This window comes from Gymnoscopelus braueri (assembly GCF_963280865.1).
Source record: "Gymnoscopelus braueri genome assembly, chromosome: 19".
NCBI classification, from domain to species: Eukaryota; Metazoa; Chordata; class Actinopteri; order Myctophiformes; family Myctophidae; genus Gymnoscopelus; species Gymnoscopelus braueri.
In genome coordinates this window covers 10,497,834-10,517,093 of record NC_137621.1, presented here as the reverse complement: position 1 = coordinate 10,517,093, position 19,260 = coordinate 10,497,834, and the positions used below count along the sequence as shown (strand labels likewise).

Here is a 19,260-nt window from a genome sequence, read left to right as displayed (position 1 = left end):
AGTTTCAGCACAGATGCTTCAATACAGAAGTTTCAGTACGGACGTTTCAGTACAGACGTTTCAGTACGGACGTTTCAGTACGGACGTTTCAGTACAGATGTTTCAGTACGGACGTTTCAGTACGGACGTTTCAGTACGGACGTTGCAGTATGGATGTTTCAGTACAGATGTTTCAGTGTACGCACTTTTAACCTGGCATCCCATGTTCTAAAACGTTCAAAAATATCCAAAATAGCCAATGTTCAAGCTCTAATAGCTGGTTAATCATAAATAAATAGGGGCGAACCCGATATGGGATGGTTAGGGTTATAGCACATAGGCTCTGATGCCTGACAGCGAATAACAATATTATAATGATGATGATGATGATGATAATGAATAAATAATATCTGTTCTCCTCTTCTCAGGTGTCGTCTATGGACTTCATGGCCATGAAGCGCTCTCAGCTCTACGGAATGAACAACCCTTACTCCTCCCCCCAGCAGGCAGGGGGCGGGCCCTACCCGCCCAGCCAACCGTACGCCTCCCCCGGCCCACACCGCTACCCAATGGCCATGCAGGGGGGGAGGAGCCAAGCGGGCATGGGAGGGATGCAGTATCCTCAGCAGCAGGTTTGTGAATGCCACAAAATGACCACGTGAAATAGTCCTTGTTACTGTGTGTGTGTGTGTGTGTGTGTGTGTGTGTGTGTGAGTGTGAGTGTGAGTGTGAGTAGTCCAACCTACAGTATGTAAATGTGTTTGTTTGAGTGTGTGTGCACGCGTGTGTGTGTGTGTGAGACTTCACCACACTCTGTTCAGTGTAATGAGAGAGAGAGAGAGTAGTCTAACCTAGTGGTTCCCAAACATTTTAGCTTGAGACCCAAAAAGAGAAGTTGTGAGCTTTGTAGAGGGTTGTGAGCTTGTAGATCGGCTATTTTCAGTGCTTTTTTTCACTACTTTTTCTTTACTTTTATGGACTATGTTTTTGTATTTAACGTTGTTTTTGTATTTATGCAGTTCTTTTGAAAAAAATCATTTTTTTTGTTTTAGTTTTTTGTAATATTTTTGAAAATCTTTTGAACAGTAACTAAAAGCAAAATTATAGGCAAAAAATAAATAAAATGATATTTACTCACCCAAAAATGGGTCCCGACCCACCGTTTGGGATACGGTGCAGTGTTTCTGTGTTTGCATCTGTGCGTCTGTACGTGCATCTACTGTACGTGCATGTGTGTGCACACGTCTACGTGCATGTGCGTGCACATATCTACGTGCATGTGCGTGTGTCTCAGCTTGATTGAGTCGTGGTCCTCTCTACGGTGCCGTTCCAACATATTGTAGTTGATATGATAAGCGATATTGCAGTGGGACATTTGCTTCTTCTCATTGTGAGAGCTGTGTGCTGTGCTGCTGATTCTCCTGAAGGCCTGGAGCATCATGTTCAATCTGTACCTTCACTGTCACCTCCCTTCATCACTCAGCGCCGCATACACACACACTGTGTGTGTACTCAAGTAAAATGTTGAGTTTCTTTTTTTACTTTACTTGAGTATATCCAATTTTCCGTACTTTTACTTCTAATCCACTACATCTCAGAGGCAAATATTGTACTTTTACTCCGCTACAATTATTTGAAAACTTTAGTTACTTAGTTACTTTGTAGATTTTTATATTTACAAATGTACATTAACCACTTCAACCGTATATAATTCTGTACTTTGGCTGTTTGAAAATAGCCGATCTACAAGCTCACAACGCGTCTCTTTGAGACGCGTTGTGAGAGAGAGAGAGAGAGAGAGAGAGAGGAGAGAGAGAGAGAGAGAGAGAGAGAGAGAGAGAGAGAGAGAGAGAGAGAGAGAGAGCGTGTCCTGCTGTCACTGAATGCTATTTTTACATCAGGCTGCTCTGTCAGCCTTCCATACACTGAGAGAGTGCAGATAGAGAGACATACACCACTGAGAGCAGAGAGAGAGGGAGCAGACAGAGTATAAGAGACAGAGAGCGCAGACACACACAGAGAGAGAGAGAGATGGAGGAAAATAAAACATGACGACAAGATGGCTTTAACTTTCTTTTTTTCTCCACTATGTCACGATATACGTCACGATACGGAAGTAGATCCTCTCAAAATGCCTACAAGCTCACAATCTACAAGCTTGTGAGCTCATAGATCTGCTATTTTATAGAGGTTTGGTGTAGAGGGAAACGTAGAGGGTCCAGTATAGACCCCTGGGGGACTCCCGGCAGAAATCTCCATATTTCAACATGTTATTTTTGTAAATGAAATGACGTACTTCATCACACAAGTAGTGAAAATAGCAGATTTATAAGCTCACAACGCCTCGCAGTGCAAGACGTTGTGAGCTTGTAGATTGGCTATTTTCACTATTGTAAATTGTTTTGTTTTAATTTTTAAATAATAATGCAAAGCAACGTTTTTGGGCAAAATAGGTTTCACCCCGACAGTGACAATGATAGGATAAGTGGTTAATATTATTGCCATTTCTGTTGTTTACTATTCTGTTGTTATTTCTCCACATAATTAACTGTTTACATAATTCACCCTGGACTCCAATTCCCGTACAGGTCTGTCTGACAGAGGCACAGAGCCCCCGTACGAGACTTCATTACCCAGGCTGCACCTCACCACGGCCTCTAGCACGTTTCTGATGATGTCGGGCCCCGCTCACTCGCTCCCAAAAGGGTAATCATTACTGACTGAGTTTTTTAATACACAAAAACACACACACACACGCACCACACACACACACACACACGCACACGCACACACACACAGTGTACATACTACACTGTGCACACAACATAATGGCAAAGGCATTATGATAACACAGACAGCCACAAAGCAAACCCCCCCCCTTCCCTTCGCGAGGCTGAAATCCTCCGGCGTTGCATTATTACATGGGGAAGCAGAGTGTCCGTCGGCGTAGCGATAGTGCAATCACAGTGGAACGTAATTAGTCCAAATAAAACGAGCTGCTCTCTGCTGGGTATGGTCATGGGAGCTCCACTTGTAAAGTTTCTAATTATCTGGCGCTGGCTCTTAAAAGCTGACTGTCTCTCTCTGTTCTCTGCACATGGACCCAGAACCCAGCTCCAGTAACGACGTCGTTCAGATGAGTTGCTTTAATATCAACACACTCTGTTCAGCGTAATGAGCGTTAGCCCACAGGAAAGGAAGGAAACGGGGGACGGATGGATGGGGGTCTGGTTTGCCTGAGCATGGGGACAAGCAGGGGGCTTGAAAACAAGCACTTCTGGTCTGTCAGGGAGGGGATGCATGGAGGGGATCTAGTAATAATAATGATAATAATAATTTACTCCCCCACTCCTGTGGGGTAATTTTGCCACTGTAATGTTTGCACACACGTGACATTTGTCTTCTGCATGTATTTAACCATCCTAACTCTTAGGAGCAGTGGGCGCTGTTCATAGTGGTGTGCCTGGGGAGCAGCTAGGTGCTATACTATAAGTGTCTGGCTCAGGGAACCTTCAACACACACTTCACCAACATGGGAACCTGCTGATTCTCATAGGCCTCTCTCTCTCTACCTGTTCATCTATGGCCTCTCTCTCTCTCTCTCTCTCTCTCTCTCTCTCTCTCTCTCTCTCTCTCTCTCTCCCCCTACCTGTTCAGCTATGGCCTCTCTCTCTCTCTCTACCTGTTCAGCTATTGCCTCTCTCTCTCTCTCTCTCTCTCTCTCTCCTCTTCTCTCTCTCTCTCTCTCTCTCTCTCTCTCTCCTCTCTCTCTCTCTCTCTCTCTCTCTCTCTCTCTCTCTCTCTCTCTACCTGTTCAGCTATGGCCTCCCTCTCTCTCTACCTGTTCAGCTATTGTCTCTCTCTCTTCTCTCTCTCTCTCTCTCCTCTCTCTCTCTCTCTCTCTCTCTCTCTCTCTCCTCTCTCTCTCTCTCTCTCTCTCCTCTCTCTAACTGTACAGCTATGGCCTCTTACAAGCTCACAACGTGTCGACACATTGTGAGCTTGTAGATCGGCTATTTTTGGCAAAAAGGATTTGGTGTAGAGGGAGAAAAAAAAGCTTGTCCAAGTAGAGTTGCAATTCAGGTCCGTTTTACTAAGACCAGAGGATGTGAGTGGTCGACACTTAACCACTTAACAGCAGGTATACAACCTCACAACGTGTTGCAATGCAACGTGTTGTGAGCCCCAGATAGGCTTTTTGATGATTTTCACACACTTTTTTTTTTTTTGGGCATTTTTTCACCTACAGTACTGTATTATGACATGCCCAATATAGGTCAGTAGTAAAACAAATATATCCAAGCAAGGTCATGGATAACCCCTTCAATTCCGGACAGCGTCTGTGTCATTTTATATTATATATATATTATATATATATATATATTATAATATATATATATTATATATGTTATATATCGTCTCTGTCCGTGGAACCTCATTATGTCGGGCTTCGAGCTTGTTGATCTGCTACTTTTGATGCTTTTGTGTCGCTGTATGAAGTAGGGGTGTTAATTTACAAAAAAAACACAAAGTTAAAATATGGAGGTTTAAGAGGTTTCTGCACCGACAGCAACGATATACTGTTTATATAGCAACATAGATTTTTCAGAAAACTGTCAGGATTTAGAAGGCGTTTTTTTTTTGTAATGGGCCTCAGGTTTAAATGGGATGAGTGACCTGGCTCTACTCTCTGATGGACTGTGATAGCAGGCTGGGGATTTTAAGGTGATGCAAGACATGGCTCACAGTCCTCTCCCATGATGCACTGGTGCACACAGGGGCAGAGAGCGCTCGCCGTGTTGCAGACAGGCATGCTGGGAGTTGCTGCATGCTGGGAGTTGCTATGCCAACGTGACGTCAACGAAAGGCGCGCGCGCGTGTGTGTACGTGTGTCTCTCTCTGTGATTTCCCCTAGTTACGCTGTATGTGTGTGTGTGTCTTTTTAATTTGTGTATTTTGGTATTCACGTTGTAACAGAAGTTCTTAACTTTGACTCAGTCTGATTATGATTCAATCCCACTAAAAAGAAACTCCAGCTGATAATTAATATGATATCTGTACATTGATGAATTCCCACTGTAAGTATTGGATCTAGTTATGGATTGACATCACAATTATACCACAGAAAGACCAATCGACTATTAGGCATCTTTCAGTGTGTGTGTGTGTGTGTGTGTGTGTGTGTGTGTGTGTGTGTGTGTGTGTGTGTGTGTGTGTGTGTGTGTGTGTGTGTGTGTGTGTGTGTGTGTGTGTGTGTGTGTGTGTGTGTGTGTGTGTGTGTGTGTGTGTGTGTGTGCGCGCGCGCGTGGCAGTGTGTTCTGTCTGTGTGCATGAGACCAGAGTAATGTCTGCTGTCAGAGCCAGTGATAGGCCTGGGGGCTACATAGACATATGCATACTACTACACACACGCGCACACATCCGCGTGCACTCACACACACACATACACACATGCACTGTTCCCATGCTGTGGACGTGACGCACACTGAAGAACCTTCACGCTCTGTGCTCATGTGTGCGTCCTGACACACTAAACACATGTGTGTGCGTCCTGACACACTAAACACATGTGTGTGCGTCCTGACACACTAAACACACGTGTGTGCGTCCTGACACACTAAACACACGTGTGTGCGTCCTGACACACTAAACACAAGTGTGTGCGTCCTGACACACTAAACACATGTGTGTGCGTCCTGACACACTAAACACACGTGTGTGCGTCCTGACACACTAAACACATGTGTGTGCGTCCTGACACACTAAACACACGTGTGTGCGTCCTGACACACTAAACACACGTGTGTGCGTCCTGACACACTAAACACACGTGTGTGCGTCCTGACACACTAAACACAAGTGTGTGCGTCCTGACACACTAAACACATGTGTGTGCGTCCTGACACACTAAACACACGTGTGTGCGTCCTGACACACTAAACACACGTGTGTGCGTCCTGACACACTAAACACATGTGTGTGCGTCCTGACACACTAAACACACGTGTGTGCGTCCTGACACACTAAACACACGTGTGTGCGTCCTGACACACTAAACACACGTGTGTGCGTCCTGACACACTAAACACATGTGTGTGCGTCCTGACACACTAAACACACGTGTGTGCGTCCTGACACACTAAACACACGTGTGTGCGTCCTGACACACTAAACACACGTGTGTGCGTCCTGACACACTAAACACATGTGTGTGCGTCCTGACACACTAAACAGAGCAGCTAGGCATCAATTAAGCAGACGGCTCCTGACCTCCTTTTCCAAAACCTAGACCGTATGGCAAGACACACTGAACTCTGAAAACACACATAGCAGCTTACTGCAACCTCCTACACCTACAGTCTCCTACAGCCTCCTTCAACCTCCTATAGCCTCCAATGGCCCATGTAATCCTGGGCGCTACTCTCCCTCTGCCAACCTAGGGAGAGCTTCTTATCACCTGACAGGGGGGTGAGTTTCCCTGGTTGGACGTAGCGTGTCGTGTGGATGGAACAGTTTATTCCAACCAGTTCCTTTCCCTTCCAACAGACCAGGGGGAGGCAGTATAGAGACCAGGATTACTGCATGTTTTTGTGAGGGTACCTACCCTATAGGGGACACAGAGAGAACATGCAAACTCCACACAGAAAGGCCTTTTCGCCAACCCCACCTAGGGTATGGGCACTGATGACGTGGAGGAGAGGACACGCCCCCCAGTGCCCACAGCGTCCCCGGCGGGATTCGAAGTCAGGACCTTCTATTTGTGAGGCGACAGCGCTACTGACTGTGCCACCGTGCTCGCCTATGCTGGGTTTTTTTTCAACAAAAACAAATCCCGCGATTTTGTAACCCTTATTTTTTCACCCGATGCCAATTTTCGAAGTGATCCTGGGCGCTACACTCCCCTCACCAGCCTAGGGAGGCCAGGGCCGAGCTTCAATGCATGAGAGCCAACTGACCTTCTTGCCACCTGACGGGGGGGAGTTTCCCTGGTTGGGCGTGGAAGGAACACGTTATTCCAACCAGTTCCCTTCTCCTCCATCAGGCGCCCCGGCTGTCATGGGGGAGGCGGTATAGCGACCAGGATTACTACATGTTTTTGTGAGGGTATTAACTACCCTGAGAGACACGGGGAGAACATGCAAACTCCACACAGAGTAGGCCCTTTCGCCAACCCCACCTAGGGTATGGGCGCTGATGACGCGGAGGAGAAGACACGCCCCCAGCGCCCACAGCGTCCCCGGCGGTAATCGAACCCAGGACCTTATAGCTGTGAGGCGACAGCGCTACCAACTGCGCCACTACCAACTGCGCCTATGCTGTTTTTAATGCCATGCTTTTAAACCCTGTAGCACTTTGAGATAAGGAAGAATGTGAAGTTAGTTATAAATATGCTTTATTATTATTATTACAACGTCCAACAGTCTCATACAGCCCTGCAAGCTAACAGATACAACTTGCATTAGCTGTAGTTAGCCTCATGCTGCGTGTGAGTGCTTGAGAAAAGGGAGATCTGAGAGACTTGAGAGACAGAGAGAAAGTGTGTGCGTGCGCCTGTGTGCACGTGAAGGCGCACACATTTGTGTGTGTGTGTGTGTGTGGAGTGACGCGAGGGCCATGTCGGCAGGAGGCAGAACAAACATCATCAGAAGTTTAAAAGAGGGAAGAATAAAGAGCAGGTTTTATACTTCGTCGCGCGACGGGGCCGTGCGCCGAACACAGCCGCGATTGATATACAACCAGTGTTGGAAAAAGCACTCAAATGTTTTACTTAAATAAAATACTGCAATGTAGTAATACTGTAACACGTAAAAGTCTGGAATTTTAACTGAGTAAAAGTACAAAAGTATTGGTATCATACTCAAGTAAATTAAAAATTCCTCAAAAGTGTGAGTAAATGTACTTAGTTACTTTACACCACTGTATACAAGCCCACAACGCTCCGCGGATGCGACACGCTGTGGGGCTTGTATATCTGGCTAATGTTCTGGCGCAGCGCCCCACACCGCCATACGGCGAAGCATATCAAAATCAGGATATAGAAGAAGAAGAAGAAGAAGGAGGAAGTGGAAGGATGACAGCCGGAGCAGCGGAGACGACAGCGTTAGAATGTTTGGGAACTAGAAAGAAGTTGAAAGAGAAAAGAAGAGAGAGAGAGCGAGAGGGGGAGAGAGAGAGAGGGAGAGAGAGGGAGAGAGAGAGAGAGGGAGGGTGGGGGGGGGGGGTGGCGGGGTGCCAATTCCGAGCGTAATTTCCTGTGATGTCAACGTTGGCAGACGGAGAGGAAAAGGAATTTGAAGGAAACATTAGTGTTTGATGTGAAAAGAGGTGGAAGAGGGGTGGGGAGAGGGGGGGGGGTAGAAAGAGAGAGAGAGAAAAAAAATAGCCTGGGAAATGGAAGAGAGACGGAGAGGAGGAGGAGGAGGAGGGGGAAATGAGGGGGGGGGGGGGGGGGGTGGTCTGGTGGTGGGGGGGGGGAGAAACCATTACCGGTGGGCTGTCTGTTCTCCTCTCCTCACTGGGCCAACTTAATGGAAGCCCAGCGTTTAATGTCAAGTGGAGATGTGGCTGGTCACTGGCTGTTCAGTCCTCCATCCCAGTGCCCCCCTGCAATCGTAACTCCCCCCCACACACACACACACACACACACACACACACACACCCCCACCAGCCTCATTCCACAGCTCGTAGGAAGTTTCCCCGTATAAAAGCTGGCGGAATGAGAGCTGGAGGAAGAGACGCCGCTCTTAAAACTCCGATTTATACTTGGTGGCGTGCCGGCGTTGTGCTCAGTAAATAGCAGATCTACAAGCTCGCAACGCGTCACGAACGTGACGCGTTGCGAGCTTGTATATCTGCTATTTACAGCAGGCGACACCAGTGTGCAACTATAAGTATAAATCAGGCTTAAAATAGCAGATCTACAAGCTCACGACAACTCGTCACGTTGCTATTTTTTTTATGTGACACTGTTGTTGCAACACAAGTATAAAACAGAGCTCTAGTGGTTGATCATACTTAAAAATAATCTATTAGAATGTTTTGCATCTGGGGCGCCGATGGCCTAGTGGTTAAGGTGCGTACCACATATAGGCTCTGATACAGCCTGACAGCGAGCCGCAGGTTCGATTCCCGAGTCGTACGACCTTCGCTGCTTGACACTCCTCGTCTCTCTCCCCGTTTCCTGACACTCTACACTGTACTATCCAAAATAAGCCCCAAAAATATCTTTCAAAAATGTATTGATGTACAGTATATAACAACGTGCTTCTTAATTATTTCATTAATCGAAAGAATGATACATAGAATAATCGCCAAGAAAATAATCGACTGTATATGGTGTTGGTCCCAGCCACCCTCATCCATGTTCTGAATTAAAGAGAATCTTACCCACTTAAACCCTACAGTATATGATCTCTGTCGGGTGGAAACCTCATCTGTCCAAAACTGTTGCTTTTCAGGATTCAAATTCAAGAATAGCTAAAGTAGCAGATCTACAAGCTCAAAACATCTGGCTTCGCGCCGCGTTTAAAGCTTGCAGATCTGCTACTTTTGATGCTTTTGTCTGAAGCTGTAGTATGATCAAGTGGGGCGTTAATTTCACCCCAAAAAAAAGAGATGAGAGGTTTCTGCCCGACAGCGACAATGTTCTTAGTGGACCGGGGTCCCCCAGGACTCGACAAAAGGTCTCCGCTCCTTTTCTTCCCTAGACACCAAAGATTCTCGCGGAAAATAGCCGATCTCGTCCGTTTTTGCCACATGTCCCCCCCCCCAACCCCCCCAGAATAGGAACGCTAGGGTTCATGTGGTAAACTCTTCCCATCACGTCACCCAACCCCACAACTACCCACCCACCCACCGCACGCCTTCTTTACTTAACCCATTAAGACCGGGAACGCATCTCTGTCATTTTTAGATTTCTTTTGGCTATTCAAAAATAGCAGATCTACAAGCTCATAGCGCGGCACCAAGTGCCGCGCTACGAGCTTGTAGATCTGCTATTTTTGAAAAATCGTGAAAATGTGCGCAAATCTTTGAATAATATATATTTTTTTAAGTGAACATTTGTAACTCAAATCTTTGCTTCTGGGGGATTCTACAAATGTCTTCTAAATCCCAAAAGTTTTTTTTAAAATGTATTTGGCCGTGGACCCTCATTTCAAAATGTTTGGTTCCAGGGACCCACAGAAGTAAAAAAAAAGTTAACAATGTTCGCTTTAAAAATATATATATTCAAAGATTTGCACACATTTTCAAGATTTTAAAAAAAATAGCAGATCTACAAGCTCATAGGAGCTCTACGAGCTTGTATATCTGCTATTTTTGAATAGCCAAATAAATCACACGCAGATGCGTTTCCGGTCTTAATGGTTTAAACCGCAAAAAGAAAACCAATAACGTCAGAAGCGTCACCTTGTGTCATCGTATCGACTGCGCCGAGGGGATGATGCGCGTTAGACGTGGAATTTACGGCATCGATCGGAGCCTGGCGGCAGGGAGGGAGGCAGGGAGGGGAGGGAGGGTCTCCTTGGCAGTGTGGAGCAGCAGCTCCAGCACAAGGGGCCCACTTGGAAGCACTTAGGGGCCCGGGCGCTGTGGGGTTGTCTTTGGGGTTAATGCAGCCAGCGCTGCCGGGCCTGACGGATGGCTGGGAAGCCCAGATAAATCAGAGGCTCTGCCAGGAACGGAGCGCCGGCCTGGGAGGAGCAGAGAGGACCCACTGGAGGCCAAACAGACCCCCTCCAGTTCTTCCTCTGAAAGGCTCTTGAAATAGTAAAGACCCCCAGCCCCTCTTCAAAGTACACACACACACGCACACGCACGTACGCTCACACACACACACACACACACACACACACACACACACACACACACACACACACACACACACACACACACACACACACACACACACACACACACACACACACTCCTTCATGACAGACCTCCACCCCTCTCCCTACCCAGGGACCCCCGGCCTTTCCAGCTCACAATTACACAAGACATTAAAAGAGAGTGTGTGTGTGTGGGGGGGGGGGGCAGAGAGAGAGAGAGAGAGAGAGAGAGAGAGAGAGAGTGGGGGGCAGAGAGAGAGAGAGAGAGAGAGAGAGAGAGAGAGAGAGAGGGGGGGCGGAGAGGGGCGGAGAGAGAGAGGGAGAAAGAAGGGGGGAGAGAGAGAGAGAGAGACGGAGAGGGAGAGGGATGTATGGACGGACAGAGAGAGAGAGGGAGAAGGAAAGAGAGAGAGAGGGGTGGAGAGGGAGAGATGGAGGGAAAGGAGAGAGAGGGAGAAGGAAAGAGAGAGAGAGAGAGACTGAAGGATAGAGAGAAAAGAGGACAAGGATATAGAAGGGCTGATTAATTAAGGGTTTCTTTCTGGCTGCAGAATAGATGAAGTTTCAGGATCAATTAATTAGCGCGCTCGCCTCTGCACGTCAATGGCTCTAATAGCCTGCTCTCATTTGTAACTTTTATTACCCCCGCCGCTCCACACAGCCTCTCAGCCAATCAGGCGTGGCCGCAGAGAGGGCGCCACGTGGCCATTAGCTGGCTGCCGAGGAAACCCCTCCCCCTTCACATGCCAATTGAACTGATACCATCTATTATGCAAACGGCAGAAGTAACAACACACATGTATTGCGTTTGCATTGTTTTCTGGTGGGATTTTTTATGGGATAATTGTTATAGGTTACAAATAAAGAACTTGCATAACATGCCCTTAAACAGAGCACATGAACAAACAACAATTATGTAGCTGATTGTTTTATTATCAGGCAGCTTTGTGAATTACATCCCACCACACAGCTGTGTATTCCTTACATTCAGTTGTATGGACACACACACACACACACACACACACACACACACACACACACACACACACACACACACACACACACACACACACACACACACACACACACACACACAGTACATAGGCCTACACACACGCGCGCACATACATACATACATACATACATACATACATACATACATACATACATACATACATACATACATACATACATACATACATACATACAATATACACCTGTACGTACGCACGTACATACATACAGTATATACCTGTACACATACATATACACGTACGTTCATACACAGACGGATGCATATATTCTCTTGCTGCAGTTTGGCCTTATTTAGCATGAAACGCAAAGAGCAACGAAGCACGTCGCACAAGGCTAGCTCCCTACACCACTGCTCTATATGTGTCTGTTGATAAGATTAAAGAGAAGAGATGAAAGCCGAGAGAGAGAGAGAGAGAGAGAGAGAGAGAGAGAGAGAGAGAGAGAGAGAGAGAGGGGAGAGAGAAGGAGGTAGGGAGGGAAGAGAGCGAGAGAGGGAAAATAGAGAGGAAGATAGAGAGAGAGAGAGAGAAAGAGACAGAGGGGAGAGAGAGAGATGAGGAGGGAGGGAGGGGAGAGAGAGATGCTTGAACGTCTTTGCAGAGTTACAAGGGGATTAACGGTTGCTCTAATTGGCTCGCCGGGCATTCATTCATCATCTCAGTTTTTCAACCAGATTAGAGAGATTCTTCTTGTTGCGCGGGTCAGACTCGCATCCCACGGCGGCTCCAAACGGCCTTCATTTCAACACGCCCCCCCCTTCCCCCCCAGGACTCTTCTTAACACTGATCTGAAAGCACAGGGATCGAGGCTTGATCCAGTTGTCACCTACTAGTCACCTAGTTTCACCCACATTACCCTGAAGCACAGAATCACAGCACCATAAGATATGCAGAGAAGGAGAGCATATTCAATTCAATTTCAACCTGTATTTGTCACATGCGGCTCTTAAAAACATCTTAAACCTCTTTAACATATGTAAAAAATACTATAAACCTATGTCCCCGAGGGCTCTGTAACAAGGGCCCCTCCTTTTTTTCCCTCTACACTAAATATCTTCACAGAAAAAAAGTGTGTGTGTCTGTCTGTCAGTGTCTCAATATGGCCAAATATGGAGATGTGTACCTGGCATCATCGTACTGATGTCATTGATTGGACTGACGAACAAATTTAGCTATTTCAGTTTGACCAATGTCATTGTGTATTCTACATAATCACGTCATCACGCGATGACATTGCAAAGTCGTCAGCACAGCTATGTAATTGTCCTATAAAGTGAATTGTCAAATAATTTAGCGTCAAACTCGCATCTCTAGAAGCTTCATTATCTCTAAATTAGTTGTCAACCACACTGATTCGCGGTAGTGTGTGAAATGTCCCACTGGACGGTACACGTGAAACGAGGCCCGGCGGCGTGTTCCTTCTACGTTGCTGTGGTAGTGAGGCACGAGGTTTACTCCTTCAGGAACGACAGCGATCACATCGGCGTGGACATCTTCAACACAGTGTCCTTACGCTGGACGAAGCTGCCCCCGGGGACAACCGGAAGAGGAGAACGTCCCCTCGAAGTACCTTCCATACGATTGTACTACACAGCTGTGCTGATAGAGGACGTCATTTACGTATGGGGCGGTTATCCTTATTGCAACGTGCTTTATGCGTTCGACGTCGACACCCACGGATGGTTCAAGCCCAGGGTTTCCGCGTCCGTTCCGGAGGCGAGGGCCGGCCACTCGGCCTGTGTCGTGGGGAAGCTCATGTATATCTACGGAGGATTTAACCTCATGCTGACCGGATGCACCAATGACATCTACAAGTTGGACACCGCCACGATGGTCTGGTCTCTGATTAACTCCAGAGGCACTCCGACGGTCGCTTCGTTGTTTCAGTCTGCCACCATCATAGGGACAAAGATGTTTGTGTATGGGATCCGAGGGTACCAGGACTACTACAACAACATCAAAGTGTTTGACATAGTGACCGACCGCTGGTTGAGCATGCCTTCCTCTGCACAGCTTCTTGCAGAAGGACGCCGTCCTTCAGCCTTTGTTTACAACGGAGAGCTGTACATATTTGGCAGTAAAAGCCCGGACCAGACCTTCTGTGATCTGTGGAAGTTAAATCCAGAGACCTTCTCCTTGAAGAAGGTGGAGCCCACGGGTAAAGGCCCGTCTCGGATGTCTTTTATGTGCTGTTGCATGGTGGGAGATCGTATCGTCTTCTTTGGAGGATACAATGGATCCACCCTGGTCGATGACCTGTACGTCTTGGACTTAAGTCCTAGTCTGAAGACGTTGTGCAAGCTAGCAGTCATTCAGTGTGGTCTGGGCCAGTCAGAACTCCCTCAGGACATCAGGTGGGAACTGGCAGCCATGACAAACTAGAAAAGTGCGCTCCTCTGAGCGCAGACCTCCGCCAGGCCTGGTTGTCTACCCAGTTGTTTGGTGTATGTTTTTTGTTTTATGTATATGAATATGTTATATGTCCCTGATGATCCCTGGGGGACCACGGGCAACAAAGTATAGAGGGTTTAAGTGGTAAGCGTGTGGAAGTGTCAGGGGCCAAACATTGGGACCCACATTCACATCAGTATCACACCTGGAAACAGCCGACTAACCATATTTACTATAATGATATATAATGGAAACGGCTACTAACCGTATTTACTATAGTGATATATAATGGAAACGGCTACTAACCGTATTTACTATAGTGATATATAATGGAAACGGCTACTAACCGTATTTACTATAGTGATATATAATGACCACGTATCATCAGTTGTCTTCATGGACTTGAAATATCCATGAATTCAAGTCCATGATTTTTTTGGGGTTGAACTAACCCTTTAAAAAGAGCTTGTGACTACATTGGGTCCACTGGAACACAGGTTATTTTTCTTTCGTTTCCTGACAAGTAACGTTTTTTTGGACGTACGAGGTTTCCACCCCGACGGGCCACGATGCACAACAACCAAACCACGGCGGTTCTTGGCAGGTTCTCTCTTTGTCAGCACAACAGTCAGTCAGCCAGCAGCATGGCTCTTCTTCAGGCACCGCAGCCAATTGTGACAGAGTTCCCCCGGAGATAATCGTCAGCCGACAGGCAAGCAGTACGGGATGTGTAATCTTCTGCTACCGCCCGCCAGCCAGCCCGCCGCTAAGCTAATGCCGAGCCCGGCGTGTTTTAACCCCTTAAGACCGGGAACACATACTGTGTCATTTTAAGATTTCTTTGGTTATTCAAAAATAGCAGATCTACAAGCTCGTAGCGCTACGAGCTTGTAGATCTGCTATTTGTTCTGAAAAATCGTGAACATTTTGTGCAAATCTTATATATTTTCAAGCAAAAATGTTTTACTCAAATATTTACTTATTGGGTAGGGGGGGTCCCTGGAACAAAATATTTTGGGTGGTCCTTGATGCATTTGAGCACCACTGATGTAGCAAACATCACGTTTTTCAAAAAAAGTTTAGGATTTAGAAAATATTTGGATTTATTTTTATATTAACCTTTGAGTGCCGCGTTATGAGCTTGTATATCTGCTGTTTTTGACAAGCCAAATAAATCTTAAAAAGACACCGATGCGTTCCCAGTCTAAATGGGTTAACTAGTGGTAGTAGAGAGCTGCGGTTTTAGCGTTCACCACCCCGCCCGCCCGCTTCGTTTCGTTTCGTTCGTTCATTCAGACGCAACAGACGTTTACTCCCACGCAAGTTTGAGCTTGTCAACACCGGAGGAGAGGAGAGGCCGTTTGAAAGATGAGCCATGTGTTGGAATGATGAAGCTGGGTGACATTTAAGAGGCGTGCGTGCGTTATTATTGTTTTGCTGTGGATTGTGATGTTTTTTTTCCCCCGGTCGTGTCTCGGCCCTGTGCCTCCTATATCCTCAAATACATTGAAACTTTAGTTTTTTTGTTTTTATGATATTGCAATTTCTTAACAGTGTAGATGAAATGTACTTGGGAGATAAAACACAGCACCGGGGGAGCATGTTTGATTGATTGATTGATTGATTGATGTACTTTATTTAGTAGGACATGAGAACAACAGTACATGGAAGTACAGGTTCACAAAACAAGGTCTACTAAACTGGAAGGCTCATAAAGCACTGAGCTTGTTTAAAATGAGATCCCCAACGCACACAAATCATGATGACATATAAGAGACAGACAGATATACACACTACTATACAGAATGTCATACAATCAGCTTACAGGTTACTGGTATGAGAAATAAGAAATGTGTACAATAGAAGGGAAAAAAATGAAAAGTTCAGGGGGGGGGGGGGGGGGGGGGGGGGAAGGATACCACTTAACCATTCAATCCGGGAACACATCTGTGTCATTTTAAGATTTCTTTGGCTATTCAAAAATAGCAGATATACAAGCTCATGCCGCGCGCTATGCAACCCCCTCTACACCAAATAACTTTGCCGAAAATTGCCCAACAACAAGCACACAACGTGTTGCAACAACACATTGGGAGCTTGTTAGATCGGCTATTTTTTGGGGAATGTTCCAGAAAAAGGAACATTGAACATTTTCTCCTTCTACTGCACAGAACCACGTCCACGCAGCTACAGGGTTAAAGTGTTTAACCCTTTAAGACCGGGAACGCATCTGTTTGTCATTTTAACATTTCTTTGGCTATTCAAAAATAGCAGATATACAAGCTCATAGCGTGGCACAGAGTGCCGCGCTATGAGCTTGTAGTTCTGCTATTTTTGAAAAATCGTGTATATATTTATTTTTTCAAGCGAAAATGTTAAACTCTGTTACAACTTCTGGGGGTCCCTCACTCCCTGGAACTAAATATTTTGAGATTAGGGTCCATGGCCAAATACATATAATTTTTGAGAACCACTGATAATATAGCAACATACATTTTAAAAAAACAGTTTTAGAAGACATTTGTAGAATCCCCAGAAGCAAAGATTTGAGTTACAAATGTTCGCTTAAAAAAATCTATATATTCAAAGACTCACGATTTTCCACGATTTTCCCCAAAAAACAGCAGATCTACATAAGCTCATGAACTATCTAGCTTGTATATCTGCTATTTTTTGAATAGCCCAAAGAAATCTAAAAATGACACACGGGAGACGCGTTTTCCCGGATTGAATGGGTTAAGACTCAAATGTACTTTGCGAGGTTAAACACAGCGCTGGGTCGTCTGCTATAACACTGAGGAGAGTGTTAATGCTGCAGGCTTTTGTGTTCCACAGGGTGGGAGAGGTGTTAAGTGATCTCTCTCTCTCTCTCTCTCTCTCTCTCTCTCTCTCTCTCTCTCTCTCTCTCGCTCTGTGGGAAAGCCTGCTATGCTTTCCTCCAGGATCAGGAGGGTAAATTCTAAATTCCCCCTCCCTGACTGCTTGGCTCATTTCAGGGCCAGCCGGTGGAGGGAATGAGGCCGTTTTTCTCCCCATGAATCACATTAGCTGTACCTTTTTTTTTCTCCTTCCGTCTTTCTTTCTTTCTTTCTTTCTTTCTTTCTCCCACTTTAATTTCTCTCACTCTCCCTCTCTCTCCCTCTCTCTCTCTCTCCTCTCTCTCTCACTCGCTCACATTTTCTTGGCCTCAGATTAGGGTCAAGAGTTTAGTGGGGGAAAACATTTGGTATCGGTGGCACGGGCCCAGAGTCTCGCCATGCACGCACGTGCACACGCACACACACACGCACACACACACGCACACACGCGCATTACAGAGCGCATTAACCTGCCCGCTCTCTCTCTCCCTCTCTCTCCAAATGTCTCCATTACTGCTCTGTATAACAACACAGCCTGCTAGCAGGTCCAGCCGCCAGTCAGCCAGCAATAAAAGAAGCACAGTGGGGAAACCAACCGACTGCTGGCTGGCCTCTGTTTCTTTTTTATTACACTTTTTTCTCTCCATCGATTGAAGAGAGAGAGAGAGAGAGAGAGAGAGAAAGGGCAGAGAGAGAGAGAGAGAGCGGCCGTCTCGTTCTCTTCAGAGGACGATCTGAGATGAAAATATACTATAAGCGCCACCGCCGCCCGCCACGTGTCGTCGCCCGGTCCGCCAATCAATGACACGCTATCTACTCACTTTCACCGTGTGTGTGTGTGTGTGTGTGTGTGTGTGTGTGTGTGTGTGTGTGTGTGCGTGTGCGAGAGAATGTGATGCTTATCTGTGGGTCGATAAGTCACAGCCTTCACAACAACACAACACACCGCCTTTTATATATATCGTCTCTGTCGGGGGGGAAACCTCATATATGTGCAAAAACTGTTACTTTTCAGGATTCAAATTTAAAAAGCATCAAAAGCAGCAGATCTACAAGCCTCGAAACGCGTCTCTTGTGGATCTGCTACTTTTGATGCTTTTTGTGTCGACGCTGCAGTGTGATCAAGTAGGGCAGGGGTCTTCAACAGGGGGTCCGGGACCCCTAGGGGGTCCTCAGAGCTACTACAGGGGGGTCCACCAAATCGTTGTGTGATATGATTTAGTTTTTTTAACCACTTGAACCCTAGAATTCATTTTCTGAGGGGAACATTAGCCGAAAATATCCGATCTACTGCTTGTAGATCGGCTATTTTTGGCAAAGAGGCTATAGGTGTAGAGGGAAAAAAGAGCACACTGAGTAAAAAAAAAACTTTCATCTGAAACACAATTTTATACAATATAGAGTAGGGGGTCCCTGCTTCATCTCTCTCTCAGCTTGGGGTCCTTGGCCTGAAAACGTTGAAGACCCCTGAAGTAGGGCGTTAATTTAAACACAAAAAAACACAAAAAGCTAAAAAAATATGGAGATACAAGCCGAAGCCTGAAGCCGATTTCTACAAATGTCTTCTAAATCCCAACAGTTTTCTGAAAAACGTATGTTTCTATATCAGTGGTGCTCAAACGTTTTCATGTCAAGGACCCCCAAGATGATATGTATTTGGCCGCGGACCACCATCTCAAAATATTTTGACATGAGCATGAGCTTGAGCTTGTATATCTGATATTTTTGAATAGCCAAAGAAATCTAAAATGACATAGTTACGTTCCTGGATTGAATGGATTAATGAAATAACTCCACATGCGTTTTTAATAAAGAATGTACTGTACATTGTTTACATATACAGCGTAACATACATATTAGGATACATATTGTGGTTGGGCAGGAATCTGTTACTATGCAACAAAAAAAATCATGAATAAAATGAATAATTTTGTCCATTCCTGTAGTGGAGTATGTTAACACAATATAACTTATGTAATCGGGGTGGTTGTATTTGGCCTCCCTGCTCTTCCATTGAGACATTTAGATCGTGTCAAAGGTCATGTCTCACCTATAGACACAGGATCTGACACGAATTCTTAACCTGAAGGTCAAGATTCAATTTATCCCCCTTGGTTCAAATCTGGCGTAGAAGAGGAAAGTTACGTAGTGCAGCTTTAAGAAATG

The 19,260-nt window shown here is 45.9% G+C and overlaps 1 protein-coding gene across 1 annotated transcript in view; it reads left to right on the top strand.

Moving 5' to 3' along the window:
* The window catches only part of LOC308074655 (uncharacterized protein), a gene marked incomplete at its 3' end in the record, with an annotated part of 139,570 nt that overhangs the window by 62,878 nt on the left and 57,432 nt on the right, over window positions 1-19,260 (top strand). Inside the window, exon 2 of the mRNA XM_080414162.1 lies at window positions 408-611. Coding sequence (XP_080270288.1) covers window positions 408-611 — 204 coding nt within the window. The remainder of the gene's footprint in view (window positions 1-407; window positions 612-19,260) is intronic.